We start from the raw sequence: 20977 nt of genomic DNA, 5'->3' as shown, positions 1-20977 counted from the left end.
AGTACCGTATAGGCCTGAATATAAGACGGTGTTTTTTGCATTGAAATAAGACTGAAAAAGTGTGGGTAGTCTTATATTCGGGGTCTAGACATTATACCCATTCACGACGCTTGATGGCGCCAGATTGAATCGAATGCTGAATTTGACTCCGCAGGCCAAAGCAACCCCTGTCACGTGGGGATGACGTACTATGGGAGGAGCCAGAGGATGGAATTAAGGACAGCGACACTGAGCACAGCGAGGCAGATAATTGTTTGCGAGGAGTAATGTTCGGTCATGATAGATCTCAGCTACTCTCAAGTTAAACCAGTTTGCATGATTTTATTGCAATGTTTTTCCTTATACAGATTTGTTTCAAGACTACAGTTAGTCAGACTTCACTTTGATGGTTAATGCAGTTATTGCAATTTTGTTGTTTGATCACAATAGATTGGTTTATTTACATTTCAAAAACCAGAAGCCATTCATTTACGAATGTGATTGCACTTTAGTTTACATAATTAAATGTTGAGGTTTTAAGATTTGAATGAGGCAAAATAACAGGCCTTTTCTCTCAAATATATTGTTATAATCATTTGTTTCAGAAGTACTGTAATTATTTTCTGTATAAAAATTAATTTGGTGTTCAAAAAAACTTTTTTCAAACTTAAGTCTTGAAAAAGAGGGGGTCGTCTTATATTCGGGCCAATACGGTACTTTGCACATTTTGTTGGAATACACACTTATTTTATCTCTATATTGAGCAGTGTGTTTATTATTTGACTTTTTCGTAGTTGTGTCGAACTCTTATAAATGGTTAAATATTACATTTTAGAATAAAATCAACTCAATTCTGCCTTTTTTTTCCTCTGAGGCCTTAGTTTAAATAGTTACAAAAAAACAACAAAATAACAATCAATAAATATTGATATCCACTGATGGGAAATAATATCATAATTGTTTCAGCCATATTGCCCAGCCGTATGTTGTCAACTATTAATTAATTAACCCAGTATATGAGAATATAGTTTTGTTGTTGCCTGTCTTTTACAGTGTCATAAAGCAACAATGCTCAGCGATGGGTGGTATTTGATATGTTTGAAAATACTGTAAAAATGTCCTTTGGGGTTTTTAAGATAAACGCCTACATCAACAAATTTGAACGATTGCATTGTTTTGAATATTGAAATGAATACCGAATCGAATCGTACTGCTTCCAAACGTAATTGAATCGTATCGAACTGTTCTGCTCTGAATGATATTGTTTGTTTATTGTTGTTGTTGTTTTTCATTAATCAAATCACAACTTGTGGATATGTATCTAATCGGCCAAATGCCACGCATTCCCAAACCTACTGAATACATCAAAACTGAAGCAGGATAGTTAATAGCAGCATTTATTGGGTATCATTAGGTTGTGCAAATATGTCAGAGCCTCATGCTGTGTTGAAAGCAAAGAAATAAAAATGGGTTTTAAAGCATGTGCAGGTTGACTAAACATTGCGAAACATCCAACATTTGTATTATTTAAGTATTGTTTACTTCAATGTTGATGTTGCCCGATGTTGACATGCACGTAGTTGTTTGTGTGGATCTTGGCTTTGGCGGGCTCTTTTATGCGTTCGTTCAATAAACAAACAGTGCAGAGTGATATCAGAAGCAGATTATTCAATTTCAGTTACTCGCTGTATGAAAAAGTGTGGGTGGGGGAGGATTCCAAGAGGGGATGGTGTTGAAAATGGTAGGGTCTACTGTAGCACTGTCTTAATCCCATTTATTCCAGCACAAGATATCAAGTGTGCCTATTTTCACCTCCTTTCATCCAAGGTGACATGGAAGCCTTTAAAGTGTCCAGATTTTTTTTTTCTCATTCCCAGCGAGCGACGGCCAAGCTCCCTCCATTTAACTTGGGTTTCTCCGACTCAGCAGGTGTAAGGGAACAAGTCTCAGCTATAAGCAGCAACAGCCACCCAGTGTTTGATGCAGCTTGCTAGGAAACTGACTAAACAAACTGTATTAATAGCTCACACTGCAGCCATGCCGCTGGAATTGGAGGCTTGAATAGCCAGAGGGTAGGGGGGAGACCCACACGAAAAGAAAAGAATAACAACGGAAGAGATGGACGAACGAAAGTTGGCTATTGGTCTACACTGGGATCCTGAGGTGCTGTTAATGTGGTTGTGACCTTCTAAACTGAGCGTGCCATGTACATGTATTTATGTAAGCAAGGGGACCTGAGATTTGGACAACGGAACAAATGAAATCCAATATGCCCGCCACCATCATTCACGCCATACGACCACACCATGCAGGAGAATGCAAAAAGGGCAGGTTATTTTTCAAAGGAAGAATGAAATAATTCAAGCTGCAATGAAGGGGCCCTCGAATCCCCTTTTTCATGGAAATTCCTTAAAATTATCATTAAACTTGGGTCCACCTAAGACGCAAACACTTTCACCAGCATACATTTGTTTGCAAAAATGTGTGAGTTTTTGGGCATGTTAAGAGGCCATTCATCCGTCAGATGAAGAATAACTAATAACCTCGCATCTCCTTTATTATGGCAAATCATTTTAAGTTGAAAAGTGTAACTTTGATGCCAAGTGCTGCACCCCATTATTTTCACACAAAGGAACACATGCTTGGCATCAAACAGTATGTGACAGGGTGCTCGTGTCACATTTATGTGACTTAACATTTCCAATTTGTGGACAGTGAGCACATTGCCTGCTTGGATACAAGCTTTAGCTTCGCTTTAGAATCAAAAAGTGTGCCAAAAACATGACCTACATTCCTAATGAAGGCGTTGACAAGCATATGTTTGAATCCCGGGGCGTTCTGCAGCTCAGGTATCAATACTAAACATATCATCATTACTTGAGCCTGTTCTTGCAGACACCCAAGTCTACGAAACGGCAGCTGAACAGAAACCACACATTTGTGACGTCCAATGCGGTCAGGAGAAAGAATCGTGCATCGCAGGAAGTTGTTCTCAACTGCGACGAGCATTTGCCGTGTTAGACTATATAGTTTTTAGCCTCCATCAATTTTAGGCAAACCTTGTAGCCCCGCCTTTTACCGTAATACGGCAGCCCGATTCGCTTCTTCGATTGGCTTACTCGCACGTCAATCAAAAACATGTAAAGCAATCAAAGCCACTGAAGCTGTCACTTGGCTCGTCTAGCAGACGCTCATTGGCTAAAAGCTCCGAAATCACTTTTTGTATCCACAAGACCAAAAAAAGAAAAAGGAAAAAAAAAGAAAAAAAAAGAAACAAGTAAAGGCTAACTGCTGTGCTAGCGTTAACAACAGGCCATAAGCACACTTCGTGCGGTTAATAACACCGTTATTGACAGTTTCCGACAATGTTAAATAAAGGCGAATGCACACGTAGCCGACTTCAGCCGACGTGCCCGACACACTTTACGGCCGTCAAACCGACAAAAGTCAGGGAAAATTAACTATCAGCAGACTTGTTAGCAGACTGACACTTGGGAGTTCAAAGCGTGTCCGAATGAAAGGTTTGAGCAGCCATAACACTTGACGTGCACTTTAAAAACACACAGCATGAAAACGAGCGTGCGAAAAGCTACTTCATCAACGGGTAACGTCAGGGACACGTTCACGTTGAATTTAAATGGTAATAAATTGTTTACAAACTCACTCTTGCGCCTCTCTCTCTCTCTGTCTCTCCTCTCCTTTCCCCTGGAATTTGACACTCCCCTCGACGTCAAGTTATCGCGACAACTTAAGTCCTTCACGTTGCTGCTCATGAGTGAACCGCCCTTTTTTTTTAATTTACATAAAAAGTATTAAACCTCTCTCACTCTCCCCCAAAATACAAAATACTACAAAGTGTTCGTCTAATCTTAGCAGGAAGAAAAGGATGTGAAAATTTAACAAGGGGTTGTCTGTTGAACAGTGATCCGATAATTATGCCATAACAGTAGCCATACAACTATAGTGCAAAAGTAAAGAACCATGCTGACAGTGATGACATCTTGATGAAGTATTACTCTTGATGAAGTGCATTACTTCAGTCGAGTACATTATTGTGATAGGCTGAACGTGATCATGCTCAATTTGTAAAACAAAAACTGGGAAAACTCAGCTTTTTCCATTTGTCATTTGCTTACTTAATTAACTTAAACGTGCCTTTGATTAAAATATGAAGTTACCAAGTGGTTTTAATTGGTTTCTTTTTAATCAGTGGCAAAGCTATGGAGAACCCTGGATCATTGTGATTCAAATGTTTTATTGCGTAATTGTATTTTTTTTCCACTTCCAAAAGTGATACAAAGGTTTGCCCACCTTTTGACAACAAGCAATTATAAATGCCTAATTGTTCGTAGATTGTTTTGAAGGTGTTGATCCAGGTGCGGTTGGGAACGTGAGAATATTTCAAAGGCAAGGAACGAGAATACTGGACTTACCTGCACAGTGTATATCCTAACAAGTGAATTAGAATCACAGTAGGTTGGAAGAATTGGATCTGTAAATTGCTGGCATGAATATTTGCCTTCTTCCAAGTTGTGTTCAACCTTCTTTTGTCTCTGTGTGACGCTGACGCTGCTGTTGCGGCTGCTGGGGAGCGATTGTGACGTTTGCGGCACTTCGCTCTTTTGAACTGCTCCATTATGTTACTTCTCGATCACATATGCTAAACAAATTACACGAGAAAAAGAAAACATACAAAGAGGGAGCAATAAGGCCAACAATCGTCTCTCGTGAAATGCTTCTTTGGGAAGAGAAAGTCAGCTGGACAGCATAGGTTTTTTATGGGTAAGGTTAAAAGGCTTCAAAGATATTCCAGAAGTGATTGGGTTGTGCGCGCGCCCGTTTAGTGACTTAACTTTATGTGTTGATGTAAGCCTTACATCATTAGATCTCATTCTCCATAAGGGTTATAAAACTTCATATCAAGGCACCCATACATTTCACCTGAACACCAAAAGTGATATTAAAATATATATTTTTTTTCAAACGTTGTCTTTCAACCTCGAGACGGATGTGCACTTGGACCGCAACTATACGAAATGCGCTCGTCCCTATTTTGCGCACACTGGTAATACTACAAGTTCCAGAATGCATTGGTACTACGTCATGATGAGCATATTGCTGAATTCAGGGAGTGGGAAGTCGGACTTTTACAGTACTTGTGACAAGGAAAAGTGCACTAGAACGCCCCTTCGAACTGTGAGGTCTGAGTTGCTAAGTTAAGAAGAAAAAAAAAGGACCTCGACCTCACCGACCGACTTCAATGGCGACCCCTATGGTGACAGACCGTGACCGTAATTTACAAAATATATTTACATATTTACAAGTTCATATATTTATCTATCTTCATTTATCGGTTGTTTGACAGAACTTCACGTAACACAACGTGATTTGCACTGACTGCGTGACGATACGCCGTTATCTTTCTGCAAGTTATTTGGTGTAATGAATTAAATGCTCTGAAGATATGACTTTATTCATGTAAACAAAATAATGGTTTGCTGCAGGTCAAAGTGCGTTGTGATGATGAAGCTCAACAACAAAGAAGTTATCGGAATCAGACATCTTTGTTGTTTACATTCGGCCCGAACGCTATGAGATCGAAACCGAGTGTGATAAGTCCGATTTCCCACCTTCCTCGAATGCAGCTTCACCGACACTTCTCTGTTGGCACTGGCAGTATTGTCTCTCGTGTTGCTCATTTGAATCACGTTTAACGTGTCGTTTTATTTGAAACATTTTTTTTAAATGTCATTTTGTACGTACTTCTCGATATGGCGTTGCTATTTTTTTTTTTTAATGGCGTTGCTAGTTCCGACCATCAAGCCAGTGCGCTAGCCAGGCGACGGCGGCCTTTTAGGGCCAGAATATGTTTGTGAAGGTTCATTGGAAAATTAGTTGATGTAGTAAATAGTTTAATAAATTAAACTAGTTTACTAAATATAACTAGGTTAAATTATTCAACTCCAATAGTCAGTTAAGAATGAAAATATTGACTACCTTGATTGTTTTCCTCTGAGTGCATTTTAAACTTGTTTTATGCAGCCGCGCTATTCTAAACATCTTATTCTGATCAATGTTGGGTTTGTGGAATATGAGAATATGAGTGGTAAATTGTCCATCTCAGGGGGCGGCCATTTTGTCACTTGATGTCAATTGAAAATGAAATCACACTTACTCAGGGCTCAGGTAATGACCAATCATGGCTCAGCTTCAGAAAACAGGTGAGCTGTTGGTGGTTACTCTTAACTCTTATTCCAGAATTGCAATATTAATTAGAATGCCGTGTTTAGACGAGGGAGGTTGCTTTAAGTATATGTGTAGTGTGCATCTATGATGTGTTTTATTTAAATGACTACCTGATGATTAATATTGAAGACGAAGGTCATTATACTGTCATTACTTTCATTTAAGTGACCCCCCCCCAAAAAATTGCACTTTTGCAGGCGTAAACAAGATGCGACTTTAACATGATTATACATCTGCAGCACCACAACACAAAACCATCCATTTTCAACTTAAATACATAGTACAAACAAAGCATATTGTGTAAATCTTAAAAACATTAGTAACTTAAAGTTCTTGCTTTGTTAATAATTAAAGACAGTATTAATAAAAAAACATCAACTGAGGATGTAGCGAACGATATGTAATGAAACCATTCGCTCCTCTACGGCATCTTTGTTTGACATTGAATTGCACACAGAACAGCAGGCAAGTTGTCATCACGTTATCAGGCAAGACTTATGTGTCCAATCAATTTCGCAAAGCTCGAAAATTACACACGCAACTGTTCCCATCATTCGCTACGTCAGTAGTGTAAAAGACAGTGACATTGGATGATCCATGGCACAACGTTAAACAACAGCCCTCATCCTCATTCATTCATACCGTGCATTGAGACCACCGTGACGGACTTTTCAAGTGCTCGGAATTCTAGAGGTGCGTACATTAATCATAATGTGAATGTATATGGTGCAGTGATACACCCGTGTGCCATTCTTAAACATACATCACTCTTCTGGTGTCAACATCCCATCAAAAGCTACTTGAGATGTGAAATGCCAGCGTCACGCCCCTTTTCTACTGTACCAACGATGCTTTTTGTATCGGATTGTTATCTGTAGTTCAGTCGAGGTTCCAAGCATGGTAAGTTGATATCGTATCAATACATACTGGAACATGCCAAATGACAAACACACAATAATCTTGTTGTCCTTCACTGTTGTTAGCAAGAGGGATTTATATATATATATATATTTATATAGGTTAGATTACAACGCTTCCAATCTCTTAGTGTGATTTTTTTTTTCCTTTTTAGTATGGCCTCACAATACACTTGTACAAGATCCAAATCCAAGTACTCTCCCAATTTCAATGTACATTCTAAAATGTTACACGAGTATCATACTGTGTGCCAAGTGTCACAAAAAATCAATTTCTTGTGCTAAATCAGTTCAATGCTTGTCATTTGTTTTTGGTTATTTGCTCCTGAAAGAAACATCATTTAAAAGGTCTGCCTTTGTAGATGTCATTTTTTTCTTCCAATATACTGATCACAGCTGTATAGTGAGACGAAAATGGACCGAGTGAGTTACTTTCAAGGGGAAGTCAACCCAAACATATTTTTTCCAGAATATATTCTATGCAGGCTCACTAGTCTAAACACGTTTGTGGAATATGAGAAATCCACCGGTTTTTAGTCAGTTCAGGGGGCGGCCATTTTGTCACTTCTGTCGACTGAAAAAGACATCACAGTTGCTCAGGGCTCAGGCAACGACCAATCACGACTGACATGTTTTCTGAAGCTGAGCCGTGATTGGTTGTTACCTGAGATGGCTAAAAGTGGGTGCATTTTGCTGCTCAATTTATATTCCACAAACGCAATATTAATCAGAATGCTGTATTTCAGCTAGTGGGCCTGCATAGAACATCTTCTGGGAAAAAATAAGTTTGGGTTGACTTCCCTTTTAACTAGTATGTCTTGTTTGGACCGAGGCCCTCAGTGCAGCGCGGTTTTCGACCGAGGCGATCCAGTACTGCGCAGTGGAAAAGGGGCATGAGAGGCTGTCGTGTTTGGTTGAGGAGAGGAGAAAAACTCCGCCATCACTCGACGCTGTCTTAGTCTCTGAGGAGGAGATATTCCTTGATGGTCTCTGGTAGAGGAAGCTCTTTGACTGCTGTGGGCAGGAAGCGCACGCCCAGACTTTGCCTCACGGCGCAGCGCGCCAGAGAGCGCAGTGTGGGCGCCTTGGCCACCATGCCGGTGAGCCTGGCAAGCAGCTGCGGATCCTTACTGAGCTCTTTGGGAAGCGTCCCATCGGCCCGGCGGATCTCGAAGCGCCCGGCCGCCCGGCACAACCATTCTAGGCACTCCTCCTCCTGCTCGGTGCCCAGGCCGCGCGCCAAGAGGGCCACCAGTCGGGAGATGGGTGTCTGGCCCTTCAAGTTGGTCACGTGCACCTGTGCGCCGTAGTCCAAAAGCACTTTGACGCTTTCCAGGTTGCCCTTCATGGCTGCCCAGCTCAGCGGCGTGTCACTGTTGTAGTCGCGGGCGTTGGGGCAAGCCCCGCTGTCGAGCAGCGCTCGCACACACTCGGGGTTGTCTTTGAAGGCTGCCCAGTGGAGCGGAGTGTCCTTGTTGCCATCCAGAGCGTTGGGCTGTGCCCCGTACTCCAGCAGCAGCTCCACACAGCTCTCGTCCTTCTCTGCTGCATAGTGGAGCGCCGTGCGGTTATATCCATCCAAAGCGTTCACCTGATAAGATGTAGATGTTAAAATAGGCCAGGATTTATGATGTAAAACCTTGGTGTTGATTCTTCACAAAAAAACTATATTTTAATTATGTTTGAGGAATGAAATGTGGCAAAAGGTCAAATAGCTCAACGGTGGCTCATACTTAGGCAAGGCACTGTATTGCTATGCATTTTTCAAGTGACACACTGCATTAACCCACGTACACAAATGCCCAAATTACATGTAATTAACTAGACTTTGGGAAATAATGAGTGTTTAATTTTAAATTGTTGTTATTTTAGCTTGTTCGCTTCTCAAATGTAATTGTTAATTTTACAATTATGGTGCTCTTGTAACAAACCAAAACGTTTTGGGGTTTTTTAATCACATTTTTGTAGCTCAAAATATTTGTCAGAGCCACCGATTTAAGATTTATTTGGTGTTATTGAGGTATTCGCCTACCAGTAGATTAAACCATGAATTAAATTAAATAAAATAAATAAATACAATTTCTATAGAAAATAGAACATTTAATACTATGCCCTGTACAAAAGTGCTGCTCCGTCATTTGTCATCTTTCATTTTTCGTGACAGACTTCAATTGTTGTAGCCAGTTCATCAGTCAGTCCATCAGAAATCCGTCAGTCCGTCCCCCCACGCTCCCGCTGTACTCCCAAAACGTCAACAAAACGGACATCCGTCAGTGACGGTCGGACTGACGGACCGTCACTGACAGACGCGATTAGTGACGATTACACTGACAGACAAAAAAACACTCCCGTCAGCGCTTAGTCCGTCATAATTTAAAAAAGGACCCATCATTCGTCAATCGTTAGTAAAATGGGCATCCGTCAGTAACGGACTGATTGGCGAATGATCAAATGGTACGACCAACTAAACGCCATGGCTCATTCTTGGACACCGGAGCAAAGCATTCTGCTGTGGCGCTGCTGATGAAGGTAAACACGAAACACTCACAGTAATACTTGGAATATTGTCATTTAGTTATCTCTTGTAGTAATTCCCAGCAGAAACACAAATTGTTTGAGTGCATGTGCACTGAAAATTGTTAGCTGTTCAAAGTCTCACCACTGAAGTATTCATAAAAGAGGATAGTGGATTTACTGTATTTACAGAAAGTAGATTTGTTTTTGTAAGCCACTGTCATATTCAGTTTGAACATAAAACATTGCGTTTACATACAGTATTACTTGAAAAACCAACTGTTGAACATAAAATGCAAATGTTTGCATAAATCACTGACTTGCATCTTCTAATTTGACTAAACTAATGACATTTTTCTGCATGTTTTTTGTGATTTGCAGCTGTGATGAATGCACATGCTGAAAAAGTTTCCAATGCGGGGAAGTGTGAGCTCTCCATCAGGCTACCAAGAAGCAACCCTCATCAAGCGTTCGCCCGTGTCAGTAAGATGTTTCACTTACATTAACTTGTAGGACAATTGTGTTATTAATTTTGCTTTTCCATGTCAATAGGAAAGCGCATAGCGATAGGACATTAGATTCAATCACAGAAATGGAAATCGCAAGCCAGGAGTTCACTGTGGCAGAAAATGACATGTGGCAAGCCAGACACTTCTCCAAGATGCCGACGATGCCGAGTTGGTCCGAGTGCAAGACTAGAAAATTCAGCCTGGCTACTGGCTGTGTTTGTTTTGTCTTTTAATGCGCACAAATAAAAAAGGCGCAATGAATAATTTGTTGGGTTTTTTTTCTCTCCATAACTTACTTCACACTGCTGTAATTAAAAACTCTATAAGAGCTGTCAATGAAGCCATGTATTTATTTCATTTATTTAACTTTTGCCTTGTAGGGAAGGCATTTGCAATGCTGACCAGACTGCAGACAGCAGAGTAAAACATGGCAAAATAAAAGCAAATACATGTATTCATATAAAAACAATGTGATATACTCACAAGCTATATATTTTGTACATGTTAATTTCTATGACAGGCTACAAATAGGTTCAGCTATTATGTGTCTTAGGGAAAAACATTTTCATAAAAATAATATATAAATCACCGCCTCAAAGACTGTTTGCAGCCTTGACGACATTGCAAATGTGAATCAGTTTTCAACTGCCTACTAGAGAAAAAGGATAAATAAAAAGATACGTTTACATAAGCAACAGCACTTTCATGTTGACACATTTGAATATCGATTGTATATTTCAAAGTTATCCAATATGTATTACATAATACACAATAACATACTAGCTTTAAAGGTCACTTAATTATTCTCTACCTGCAAAGATGTTTTAAGAGCCATAGGATGTCATTAATGAGTAAGAAAGTAACAGAATTCCTCCCACTGATGTGTCATCAGTCTCATTTGCATAATTTACCGAGAACTGTGAGTTGCGGTGGAAATGCAAACCACCTGGGCCACAGGAACTTATATTACCATGAACTAAATGTTCCTGGGCTTGTTGGTGGAAAAGGGGTTCATGTTAAATACAAACATCGCTCGTGTAACCTCACCCATGACCAACAAGGCAGGTGGCCATTCATTCTTTTTCAGCACCTCTCCCCCACATGAGTATAGTTTTCCTTTGCATACCACTGAGAGTGCATGTGATATAATGATATAGGAACACAAACGAAGATGGTATTTTTGGTTCAATGTCGGTGGATCACTTATGTTCGCCTTTCATTACATGAATATGAGGACTCAAAAGGATGTTGACTATTTTATTTGAAAGTACCAGGCATCTTTTTCAGAGTTCAGAATGTATTTGTAAAAAAAATGCATGTTCTTTGTAGAACTTTTTAGGTGAGCAGACTATCGTTTTTCAAAAACATTTTCATTTTTATATTATTTCGTTAACAAAAATGTTTTATTTCGTTGGTTTTCGTTGACAATAATAATCTTGAGCCAATGCGAAACAAATATTCCAGCAATGTCCAAGCAATCAGCTATTTCCATTAACGGCGACAATAACAACTTCTTTAAGTAGCTATTTTTTTTTAACTGAAATTATACAGTCATTCCATTAAGATTACTATGTTTATCATTGAGGGGCAAAAGAGCTAGAACTCTTTGGACGCGTGTTGTCGCACTAACAAAAAAAAGTGTCCAATCGTGCTGTATGACTATATATATATATATATTATATATATATTTTTTTTTTAATCCAAAATACAGTAAAGCCTTAAAAAATTAACCACAATATAGCAAGGGAAGACCGTATCCGCTAGTCGCAGTCGACAGTTCATAATCGACAGAGGTTGGTATTGCGTTAGACTGACGGAATGGTCCCTCACCGACGGACACCCGTTTTGCTGATGAATGACAGTAGACGGGGAAACTAAAAAAAAAGAGACGGATTAAGCACCCGCAGAAGTGAGTTTTCGTTCATCAGTGTAATAATCACAAACCGGGTCATGTACTGACGGACCTCTCAGTACATCACTGTCGGGCGCCCATTTTGTTGCTGGCTGATGGAAACACACCCCGCTTGTCTCGTGTTTGTTCGCGGCGGGTTACTAAGAGAGGAGTGCATTGACTATATTTGTGTGAGAGTGAGTGCTCCTTTTTTCAATATGGTGGCGGGCTGTGATTGTCTAAGGAGGCAGAACCAGAAGACGTCACTTCACTTTGCTGTGATAACACAAATCTACAAAGATTGTTTGAGTCTAATATTTTATTTACGTGTATTTATTTGCATATAAACCTTTATGGTTGCAGTTTTCTGTTAAATATTGGTGAAATTATTTATATTCAAGTCTGTCTCGTGGGTTTAATAGCGGGACATTGACTATATATGGAAACGCTTTGCGCTTCCTGTACAGTAGATGGTGGTATGCACCAAAGACCTGTAATCCATCCATGAACCAAGAAGAAGAAAGAGAAGAAGATGAAAAAGTAGCCCATTTACAAACAGGTGTTGGAGAGCGCTAGTTGCATTGGATTTTATTTACCGTTACCACAATGCTGAACTTGGATTCTGGTAAGCCATTTTAAACTTTAAATTGAACCTTTTTGGCATTTTAGGAGTTAAAACAGCTGCAGCCACTAGTTCTATAGACTGGCAAATAAGTGTATGGGAAATGGACTGACTGACAGGCCAACGGATTTCTGACAGACTATAATAAAATACCTGACAAACTACCTGACTGACGGACTGACCAACTGTCGATAATAGGTTGGTTCGGCTTGCTAAAAATGATGGACTGACGGATGACGGACCGGCAAAATTTTGTAAAATGCGCACCTCTGGTAATCGACACACCAAAACGTAGCATATTTACGCCATATTTGATGTTCTCTACACCTCTAATGTAAAATAGTTACATTGTTACTGTCTATGCATTCCCTGTAGTTTTGATTTACAGTGAGTGTTTTTTAATGGAGCGGCAGGTGGTCGATTGGTTAGCATGTCCGCCTCACAGTTCAGAGGTTGTGGGTTCGAATACGGCCCCAGCCTTCCTGTGTGGAGTCTGCATGTTCTCCCCGTGCCTGCGTGGGTTTTCCCCTGGGAACTCCGGTTTCCTCCCACCTTCCAAAAACATTTGTCATTAATTGGACACTCTAAATTGCCCCTAGGTGTGATGTGAGTGTGAGTGCGGATGTTTGTTTGTCTCTGTGTGCCCTGCGATTAGCTGCAACCAGTTCAGGGTGTACTCCGCCCACTGCCCGAAGTCAGCTTGGATAGGCTCCAGCACGCCTGCGACCCTTGTGAGGATAAGAGGAATGGATGGATGGATGTTTTTTAATGTTTGTGCTGTTTGGGCAGATGCTGGTGTGTAAATGCCACTAATCAGTATATCTATTTTGTCAAGTATGCAATGACGAGGAATCTCATCAGTGGATTTATATAGGATTTTTATCCAGATTTGGAGCCCTTATTGTGACCTGAAAATAATGTTGTTTTTTTTTTTTATCTTTTACAAGTATGCCATAATGCATATCCCAACTGTGCCACAAAAAGAATTTAAGAGGACATAGTATGTAAACGTGACTTTTGAGTTGCTTGTATAAAAATAGCTGAGTCTCTGAAGTGCATGCCCACTCATCGTTGTGTGACACATGCCTCTGCTCCTTTCTCCAGCAGCAGCTCCACACAGTCGGCATCAGCAACCATGCAGGCGCAGTGCAGGGGCTTCAGTGTGCCATGCATGCGGTTCACATCAGCGCCCTTTATGTGACATATTAACAACATCCATCATCACTGAAAGTGGAAAAACATATTTTGGATACATAGTTAGACAAAAGAGGTCACCTTGCGAATGAGATCCTCCACGTTGTCGTGCGGAAAGGAGCGGATGGCGGCGATGGTGCGGATGAGCCGCTCGGACAGGGAGTATTTACTTTGAATGCTTTGCATGATGTACCACATAGTAGAGCTCATGTGTTACTGACGACCATGGCACCCATACAAGGGCAGCACTGTAGCACATCCACACACACAGTTGTGAGTGTTAGACGGGAAAACACAGCAAAAGATAGCAAATCTTGCAGGACTTCTGATCAGCGTGCATCTTAAGGCAGGGGTGGGAAAAGGTTGGTGCTGGAGGGCCACATTTGATTTTTAAAACAGACACATGAGCCAGGTCATTCTAAGATGAAGTAGAAAAAAAAGCAAAATGTCATTGTAAAATTATCCCTTTTTGAGGATTGAGGATACATTTAATTATAATTCACCATTTATGTTTCATGAAATATTGATACAAACGGGTGACACGCAATATAGCCTTAAATGTGACAGTGGCTATTAGACGCGATATAAATGCATGATCCGCAACGTTAGCTTTACTCGCTTTCCAACGCCAAAAGACAGGATATTGTGGATAAAAACGATGCACACGTTACACTAAGGGACGACGTTTGGTAGCCACACAACACCTGGTGGGAAAGTACAAACTGACGGTCTCATTTCTAAAACATTCTCGGCTATTTTTGCACCACTGTCTCCAAGTACTCTTACAGACAGAAAGCGCGCTAGCTAGCTAACGCCACTAGCGCCGAGAACCAAAACCGTAGGCACATAAAACACAAGTGACATGAATTATGAGCAGTTGGCTATGGACCTTCCTTCGACCATCTACAAGTGGACGGTTAACGGTGAAGACGTACCGTTTGTGATCAGCAAACTGAGGCGTTTGACAACCTGCTTGTTTGGTGGGACCGTTTGTTTGCTACTCGGTTTGACAGACACAAAAAATACGACGTCATCGTCACGTGTGACCACGCCCATGTTCCTCGACTGCTAAGATGAGTGAAAACAGCACCGTTTGAGCAGTCTGTAACACTTTCCCCAAAAAATTATTAAATAAAAATAAAAATCACGTTTCCTCATATTTGTTAAAACTGTCAGTATGACTTAGCAGTAGTATATGAGTAAAATGATCTGTGGAAAAAAAGAGCCCTCTCTGGCCTCATCTTGTGCCTCTAGTGCAAGGGTGCCCAAGTCCGGTCCTCAAGAGCAGTGTTTTTCAAACTGTGTGCTGCGGCACACTGGTGTGCCGCGAGATATTGTCAGATGTGCCGTGGAAAATTATCTAATTTGTGTGCCTGTGCGGTTTAGTGTGGTACTCTTTCATACCAGCAAGTGGCAGCAGCAGGTAGCTAGTTGTCTTTGTTTAGAGACAAGCGAATTAGTGACGTATGTATATCTAAACAGGCCCACACAGAGTATGAATATGAAACATTATAAAATACTTTTTCTTTGTGTTTATTTAATTCTTATTCAAGACGTTATAATATAACGTCATTCTTCAATGTTAAAAAATGCTTATATAAACAATATAATACTTAAATAGTTCAAATAAGCTTCTTTTTTTTATCACAATTTCAGCTGCTGGTGTGCCGCGGGATTTTTTCAATGAAATAAATGTGCCTTGACTCCAAAAAGTTTGAAAAACACTGCTCAAGAGCACCTATCCAGCCTGTTTTAGATGTCTCCCTCCTCCAACACACCTTTTGTCAGAGGGTTAAACAAATCCTTTGACTGTACTTTTCCAACAATGTTGAATCCTTTCACAATATGTACTATGAGTGATAGAATTTACAAGAAAATGCACTATGAGTGGTGGAATTTTCAAGAAAACTGTTTTATTCTATTGTAATCAAAACCACTGCAATAATTTCAGGTGGGGGGTAATTAGCCCGGTGTTTGATCTGGAAGTTGATTGGTTGCATTTGAATAAGTTTCTAGTGGAGGGCTGAGGTCGCTGGAGGAAACTGGCTTGAGGAAGGAAACATGAAAGGTGGGGTAGATATCCATAGAAGCAGACAGGTTGAAACGGACGTTGGAAGGGTCAATAATCTTTGAGATTGTGAAGGGCCCCACGAAGGGCCCCACGAACCCACGGGTGAGTTTAGGTGACTCAATCTGCAGGGGAAGGTCACGAGACGACAACCACATCTTCTGTCTGACCTGATACTCTGGGACTGGGGATCGGTCACTGTCACCCAACCGCTTGTTCCTTTCGGCGGTGCGATTGAGGGAAGCCCTGATGGTCTTCCATTCCTCCCGAATTCTGGGGAGATGATCCCTAGTGGCAGGGACTGTAACTTCCTTCTCCTGGTCAGGGACCAAAGGCAGGTTGGAAACCATAACAGGCCATGAAGGAGACATACCTGTAGCCGAGCAGGTGAGGGAGTTGTGGGCATATTCTACCCAAGGGTTGAATGAGCTCCAAGACACCGTGTGGTACAGCAACACAGCACAAAGCAGCCTCCAAATACCGGTTGGCCCATTCAATTTGGCCATTAGTTTTGGGATGGCAGCCCCAAGATAGGCTGGCTGCTGCAGACCGACCTGCCGCGGCCCAACAAGGGTAGCCTGGTAACCCCCCCCCGGTAACTACAACCAATTTATGTTGTTGTCATTGGTTGTGTGCACCTTTATCAAAATTTGACTGTGCCATTTCAAAACCAACAATAACAAAGTGGCAGCACTCATCAAAATGGTTAAAAACGTGCTATTTGAAGCCATGACACAATTACATCAATCAAACTTTTCTTTTTCAGTATGTGATACTGTGAAAAATGTACTTTTGTATTCATATTATTATTCAAAATATTTGTAAGATCTCAGATAATATAATATAATATAATATAATATAATATAATATAATATAATATAATATAATATAATATAATATAGGGCGGCACGGTGTTCGACTGGTTAGCACGTCCGCCTCACAGTTCAGAGGTCGTGGGTTCGATCCCGGCTCCGGCCTCCCTGTGTGGAGTTTGCATGTTCTTCCCGTGCCTGCGTGGGTTTTCTCCGGGAACTCCGGTTTCATCCCACATTCCAAAAACATGCATGGTAGGTTGATTGGACACTTGAAATTGCCCCTAGGTGTGATTGTGAGTGTGGATGTTTGTTTGTCTCTATGTGCCCTGCGATTGGCTGGCAACCGGTTCAGGGTGTCCCCCGCCCACTGCCCGAAGACAGCTGGGATAGGCTCCAGCATGCCCCTGTGAGGATAAGGATAGGATAATGGATGGATGGATATATCTGTATACACGTGGGTCTCATGTAGCTTGGCAAGCAGACTTGAGGGAAGATGGCCAACCGGAGCCAGGCAACGTTTTGAGCTCTGTTTTCCTGTCCCAATATAATTTGGAAAACTTGCAAGTGAAGTGTTTTCTGTGCTTCAACACGACTAAAACCTTATTATGGCGACAAAAAACGGCAAAAATTAGGTGACTGTATGTCATAACTACGCAAGCAGCAGCAAGACGGCTAGTGTTGAAAGCGGGAAAAGGAAAGGACCATTCTCGCCGGTGAAGACTCCTCAACTTGCGAAGAAAGTTGACACTGGGAACGGGATGGAGGTTGTTTTGGAAGCGATACAACTCCTGACCACCAAAGTTGACTCTCTTGCTACCCAAATAAATCAAAACGCTTTACTGCTTGCTAATGTTGTCAAAACAGTTGAGCTCAAGGCAGCAGAAATTAAAGAATGCAAGACTGCAATGCAAGCTGATTTTATTTTCCTACAAGAAACACACTCGAGGCCAGGGGATGAGAAATTTCAGACAAATCAGTGGGGGGATTCAATATTTTTTTATCATGGCTCCACCAAAATCAGCTGGTGTAGCTATTTTATGCCACAATTCACCAGGCAAAATAGTGCCATCAGGAATGAGTAAATCTGGACATTGGATTGCTAGGACGGTTAATGTGGATAACCAATATTTCATTCTTGTCAACATTTATGGCTTTGATGACTTGAATCAGAATAGGCAATTGATCTCTGATATCGCTGTAGCTTTGGGGAACCTTTAACTTCTTTATCCTACTGCTTCTATCATTATGGGAGGAGATTTTAATATGGTCATGGATGATTGTTTGGACAGGTATCCTCCGAAGATTCAACAAAACCATCTCAATCCTATTATTTTGAACTTCAGTGGAAAACACAATCTGGTGGATCCTTGGCATGACAAATATCCAGACACAAAACAATATCCCTGGTTTAAACCCAACAATATTGTCAAGTCCCGAATGGATTTTTGGTTACTCTCAACAAGTTTGATGACTTATGTTTCTGAATGTACTATGTCGGCAGCGCCTTTAACTGACCACACTGTTATTAAACTAGTCCTCAAATCACCTGATAAATGTGACATAAATAAGGGGCATTGGAAGTTCAACCGCAATCTGCTCAAATCTCAATCTTTCTGTGACAAAATTGCCACTATAATTGTTGAAGTGATGTCTGATGATTCAATTTCATCTTTCAGTTTGAAATGGTAATTCTTAAAATTCTAAATACGGGAACATGCAATATATTTTGGTAAAAATCCTAGCAGAGACAAAAAATTGTCTGAACTCAATATAATTAAGGAGATCAACGATTTTAGTCATGAAACATCTCTATCTGAAGAGGATAGTCAGAAATGGCATACACTGCAAATTCAACTTGATGACATATATTTAAGAAAGGCTAAAGGAGCCCATGTGAGATCTCGAACAAAATGGATTGAAGAAGGAGAGAAAAGTATATCATATTTCTGTAGTTTGGAAAAAAGTAGAAAGGAAAAGAATTCAATCAGAACTTTACTGATTGAAGGTCAAATTGAAACTGATCCTGCTGCGATTGCTACAGAAATTCCCACCTTTTACAATGGTAAATTTTTACCATTTTTTCCATCTTTTCCTCCTCCATCAATTCCAGTAAAGCTGATTATTTTGTAAATAAAAATCAAAGACTTTATCCCCAAAATTCAAAGCAGTTTTGCAAATCTTTGTGACGCTGACATTACACCTGTTGAAGTGGATAATGCATTATTGAATTTATCTTGAAATAAATCACCAGGGAGTGATGGCTTAACCGCAAATTTTTACAAGCAATTTTGAAACCTTTTAAGCGAGCCATTCTTTCAGATGCTGAAAGAGTCAACTGAAAGTATGACATTTCCCAGTACCATGGAACAAGGCATTATAACTCTAATTCCTAAACCTGGTAAAGACCTTAAATTATTAGATCATTTTAGACCTATTACTTTGCTCAACAATGATTATAAGATAATCTCCAATCTCCAAAATATTTGCATACAATTATAAGTGACTCACAGTCTGGATTTATGAAAGGAAGATTCATTCACAACAATATTAGGCTAGTCATTGATCTTTTGGAATACAACCATTTAATAGATGATGATGGTTACATCTTTTCTGGATTTCTAGAAAGCCTTCGACCCACTAGAACACAATTTTATTTTTCGCACTTCAGTATTATTTGGATTTGGTGACAGATTTCGTAAGACTATAGAATCCCTTTATGCCGATATGAATCGTTCAATTTCTTTACCTAGTGGTACCTCACCCCGATTCGTAATCAAAGGTGGGGTGAGACAAGGTTGTCCCATTTCACCTTTTCTTTTTATTATTGCTACAGAGATGCTCCCTCAAATACTCTGATATTGCTCCTTTAAATGCAATTGGATATCCACTAATTATTAGTCAGATAGCGGATGACACAACTATTTTTGTGAAACAGTTGGCTGAAATTCCCAAAATGATTGAAATGATTAAAAAAAATTCTGAAGCATCGGGCCTAAAGCTCAACCTTAAAAAATGTGAATTACTGCCAATTCATGACTGTGGCTTCACAGTAGCATACAATATCCCCATAAAATCCACCGTGAAATATTTAGGAATACATATATCCAAAGATCCTACTGAAAGTGAGAACTTTAAATATATCCAAGAATACAAAGATGGTGGCCTTCGGGCTATTGATTTTGATTTCATAAATGGAACCCTAAAAATCAATTGGTTAAAATCTTTCCTAAATAACAAATCTCTCTGGTATCATATTCCCAACAAATTATTTGAGAAACTTGGAGGCATAGAATTATTACTGATATGTGATTTTGGCGTTCAAAGACTCCCCATCAAACTATCACAGTTTCACCAACAGGTCCTACTGTACTGGACACTTCTATACAATCATAACTTCAACCCACATAATACACCAATTTGGAACAACAGATACATCACCATTAAATACAAATTGTTGTTTAACAAGGCTTGGATGGAAAAGGGGATTTGGTCAGTGCTGCACTTAGTTGACAGTCAGGGAGATTTCCTGTCTTACAACATGTTTTGTTGCAAATATAAGCTCGATAATAATCACAAAATGTTTGATTCAAAAACTAAAGCCATCCCTAAATCATTTATCGGTCTGATCCAAGGCATTTTAAGCAACAATGCTCCAACAATCCCCCACCTTCCACTTCTTTGGGTTGGGAATCATAATTTTAGTGACATTCCAAACAAGGTACTAAGAACATTATTCAACAATGTTTTATATCCACTCATGTCCAATAGAAATTCTACCCCACAATTATTTCCGAAAAACACCATTTACCAGTTAAGAACTAAATATTTGAAACTCCCAATCATTCCCAAAGCCAAGGAATTACATTTTAAAGTTATGAATGGGGTGTATCCATCCAATGACAAATGTTAAACAACGATTTGGTATTGAAACAAGTAACTGTGTTTTTTGTGGTGAAGTGGAAACGACTGTACATTTGTTTTTTAATTGTATGTGGTCACAGATGATATAGACCGATATACATGATTGGATTCATCCGAATGTTTTTTAATTGAAAGAATTTTCTATAGAAGATGTTTCCTTTGGTGTTGTTTTAAAAGATACGAATAATGACAATTTAGTCAACACTATTCTTATCCTTGGGATTTTTTTTCTACACAAATGTAAGATTTTGAGGATGAAACCAAATTTTCACGAGTTTGTTTCTTTTTCGAAGACCCTTAG

At 40.0% G+C, this 20977-nt stretch overlaps 2 protein-coding genes and 1 long non-coding RNA gene across 5 annotated transcripts in view; 1 reads left to right on the top strand and 2 right to left on the bottom strand.

The window, feature by feature from the left end:
• atf7a (activating transcription factor 7a) overlaps nucleotides 1–4776 on the bottom strand; it is a 39908-nt gene extending 35132 nt beyond the window's left edge. For 2 of the 3 annotated variants that reach the window (XM_086048003.1, XM_086048030.1), the window contains exon 1: nucleotides 3644–3708. The gene's annotated coding sequence lies outside the window, so the exon portion shown is untranslated. Of the gene's footprint in view, nucleotides 1–3643; nucleotides 3709–4412 lie in introns of those variants that run through there. The other variant, XM_086048012.1, reaches the window with a different exon arrangement.
• Nucleotides 4615–10429, top strand: LOC147152529 (uncharacterized). Its single transcript, XR_015089075.1, has 2 exons — nucleotides 4615–10135; nucleotides 10209–10429. It is a non-coding gene; the product is annotated as an uncharacterized LOC147152529 (long non-coding RNA).
• On the bottom strand, nucleotides 6426–14908 carry asb8 (ankyrin repeat and SOCS box containing 8). Its single transcript, XM_086048043.1, has 4 exons — nucleotides 14808–14908; nucleotides 13954–14120; nucleotides 13765–13869; nucleotides 6426–8733 (listed from the first exon to the last, which is right to left on the bottom strand). Exons 2-4 carry the CDS (start codon nucleotides 14080–14082, stop codon nucleotides 8098–8100), a joined length of 870 nt encoding a protein of 289 aa, XP_085904169.1. The 5' UTR covers nucleotides 14083–14120; nucleotides 14808–14908; the 3' UTR covers nucleotides 6426–8097.
• Nucleotides 14909–20977: the final 6069 nt, after the last annotated feature.

This window comes from Filicampus tigris, chromosome 1, assembly GCF_054856515.1.
Source record: "Filicampus tigris isolate MCC_2025a chromosome 1, RoL_Ftig_1.0, whole genome shotgun sequence".
NCBI classification, from domain to species: Eukaryota; Metazoa; Chordata; class Actinopteri; order Syngnathiformes; family Syngnathidae; genus Filicampus; species Filicampus tigris.
Note: the sequence above shows the minus strand (reverse complement) of the source record. Positions and strands in the feature narration are given on the sequence as shown.

What these genes read in the sequence shown, in the direction of transcription:
- asb8 (XM_086048043.1), bottom strand. Translation starts at nt 14,082, where the DNA reads ATGAGCTCTACTATGTGGTACATCATGCAAAGCATTCAAAGTAAATAC. An exon ending in TGGAGGATCTCATTCGCAAG is followed by an intron (nt 13,870 to 13,953) that starts GTGACCTCTTTT and finishes TGTCACATAAAG; the next exon opens with GGCGCTGATGTGAACCGCAT. An exon ending in TGCTGGAGAAAGGAGCAGAG is followed by an intron (nt 8,734 to 13,764) that starts GCATGTGTCACA and finishes ACATCTTATCAG; the next exon opens with GTGAACGCTTTGGATGGATA.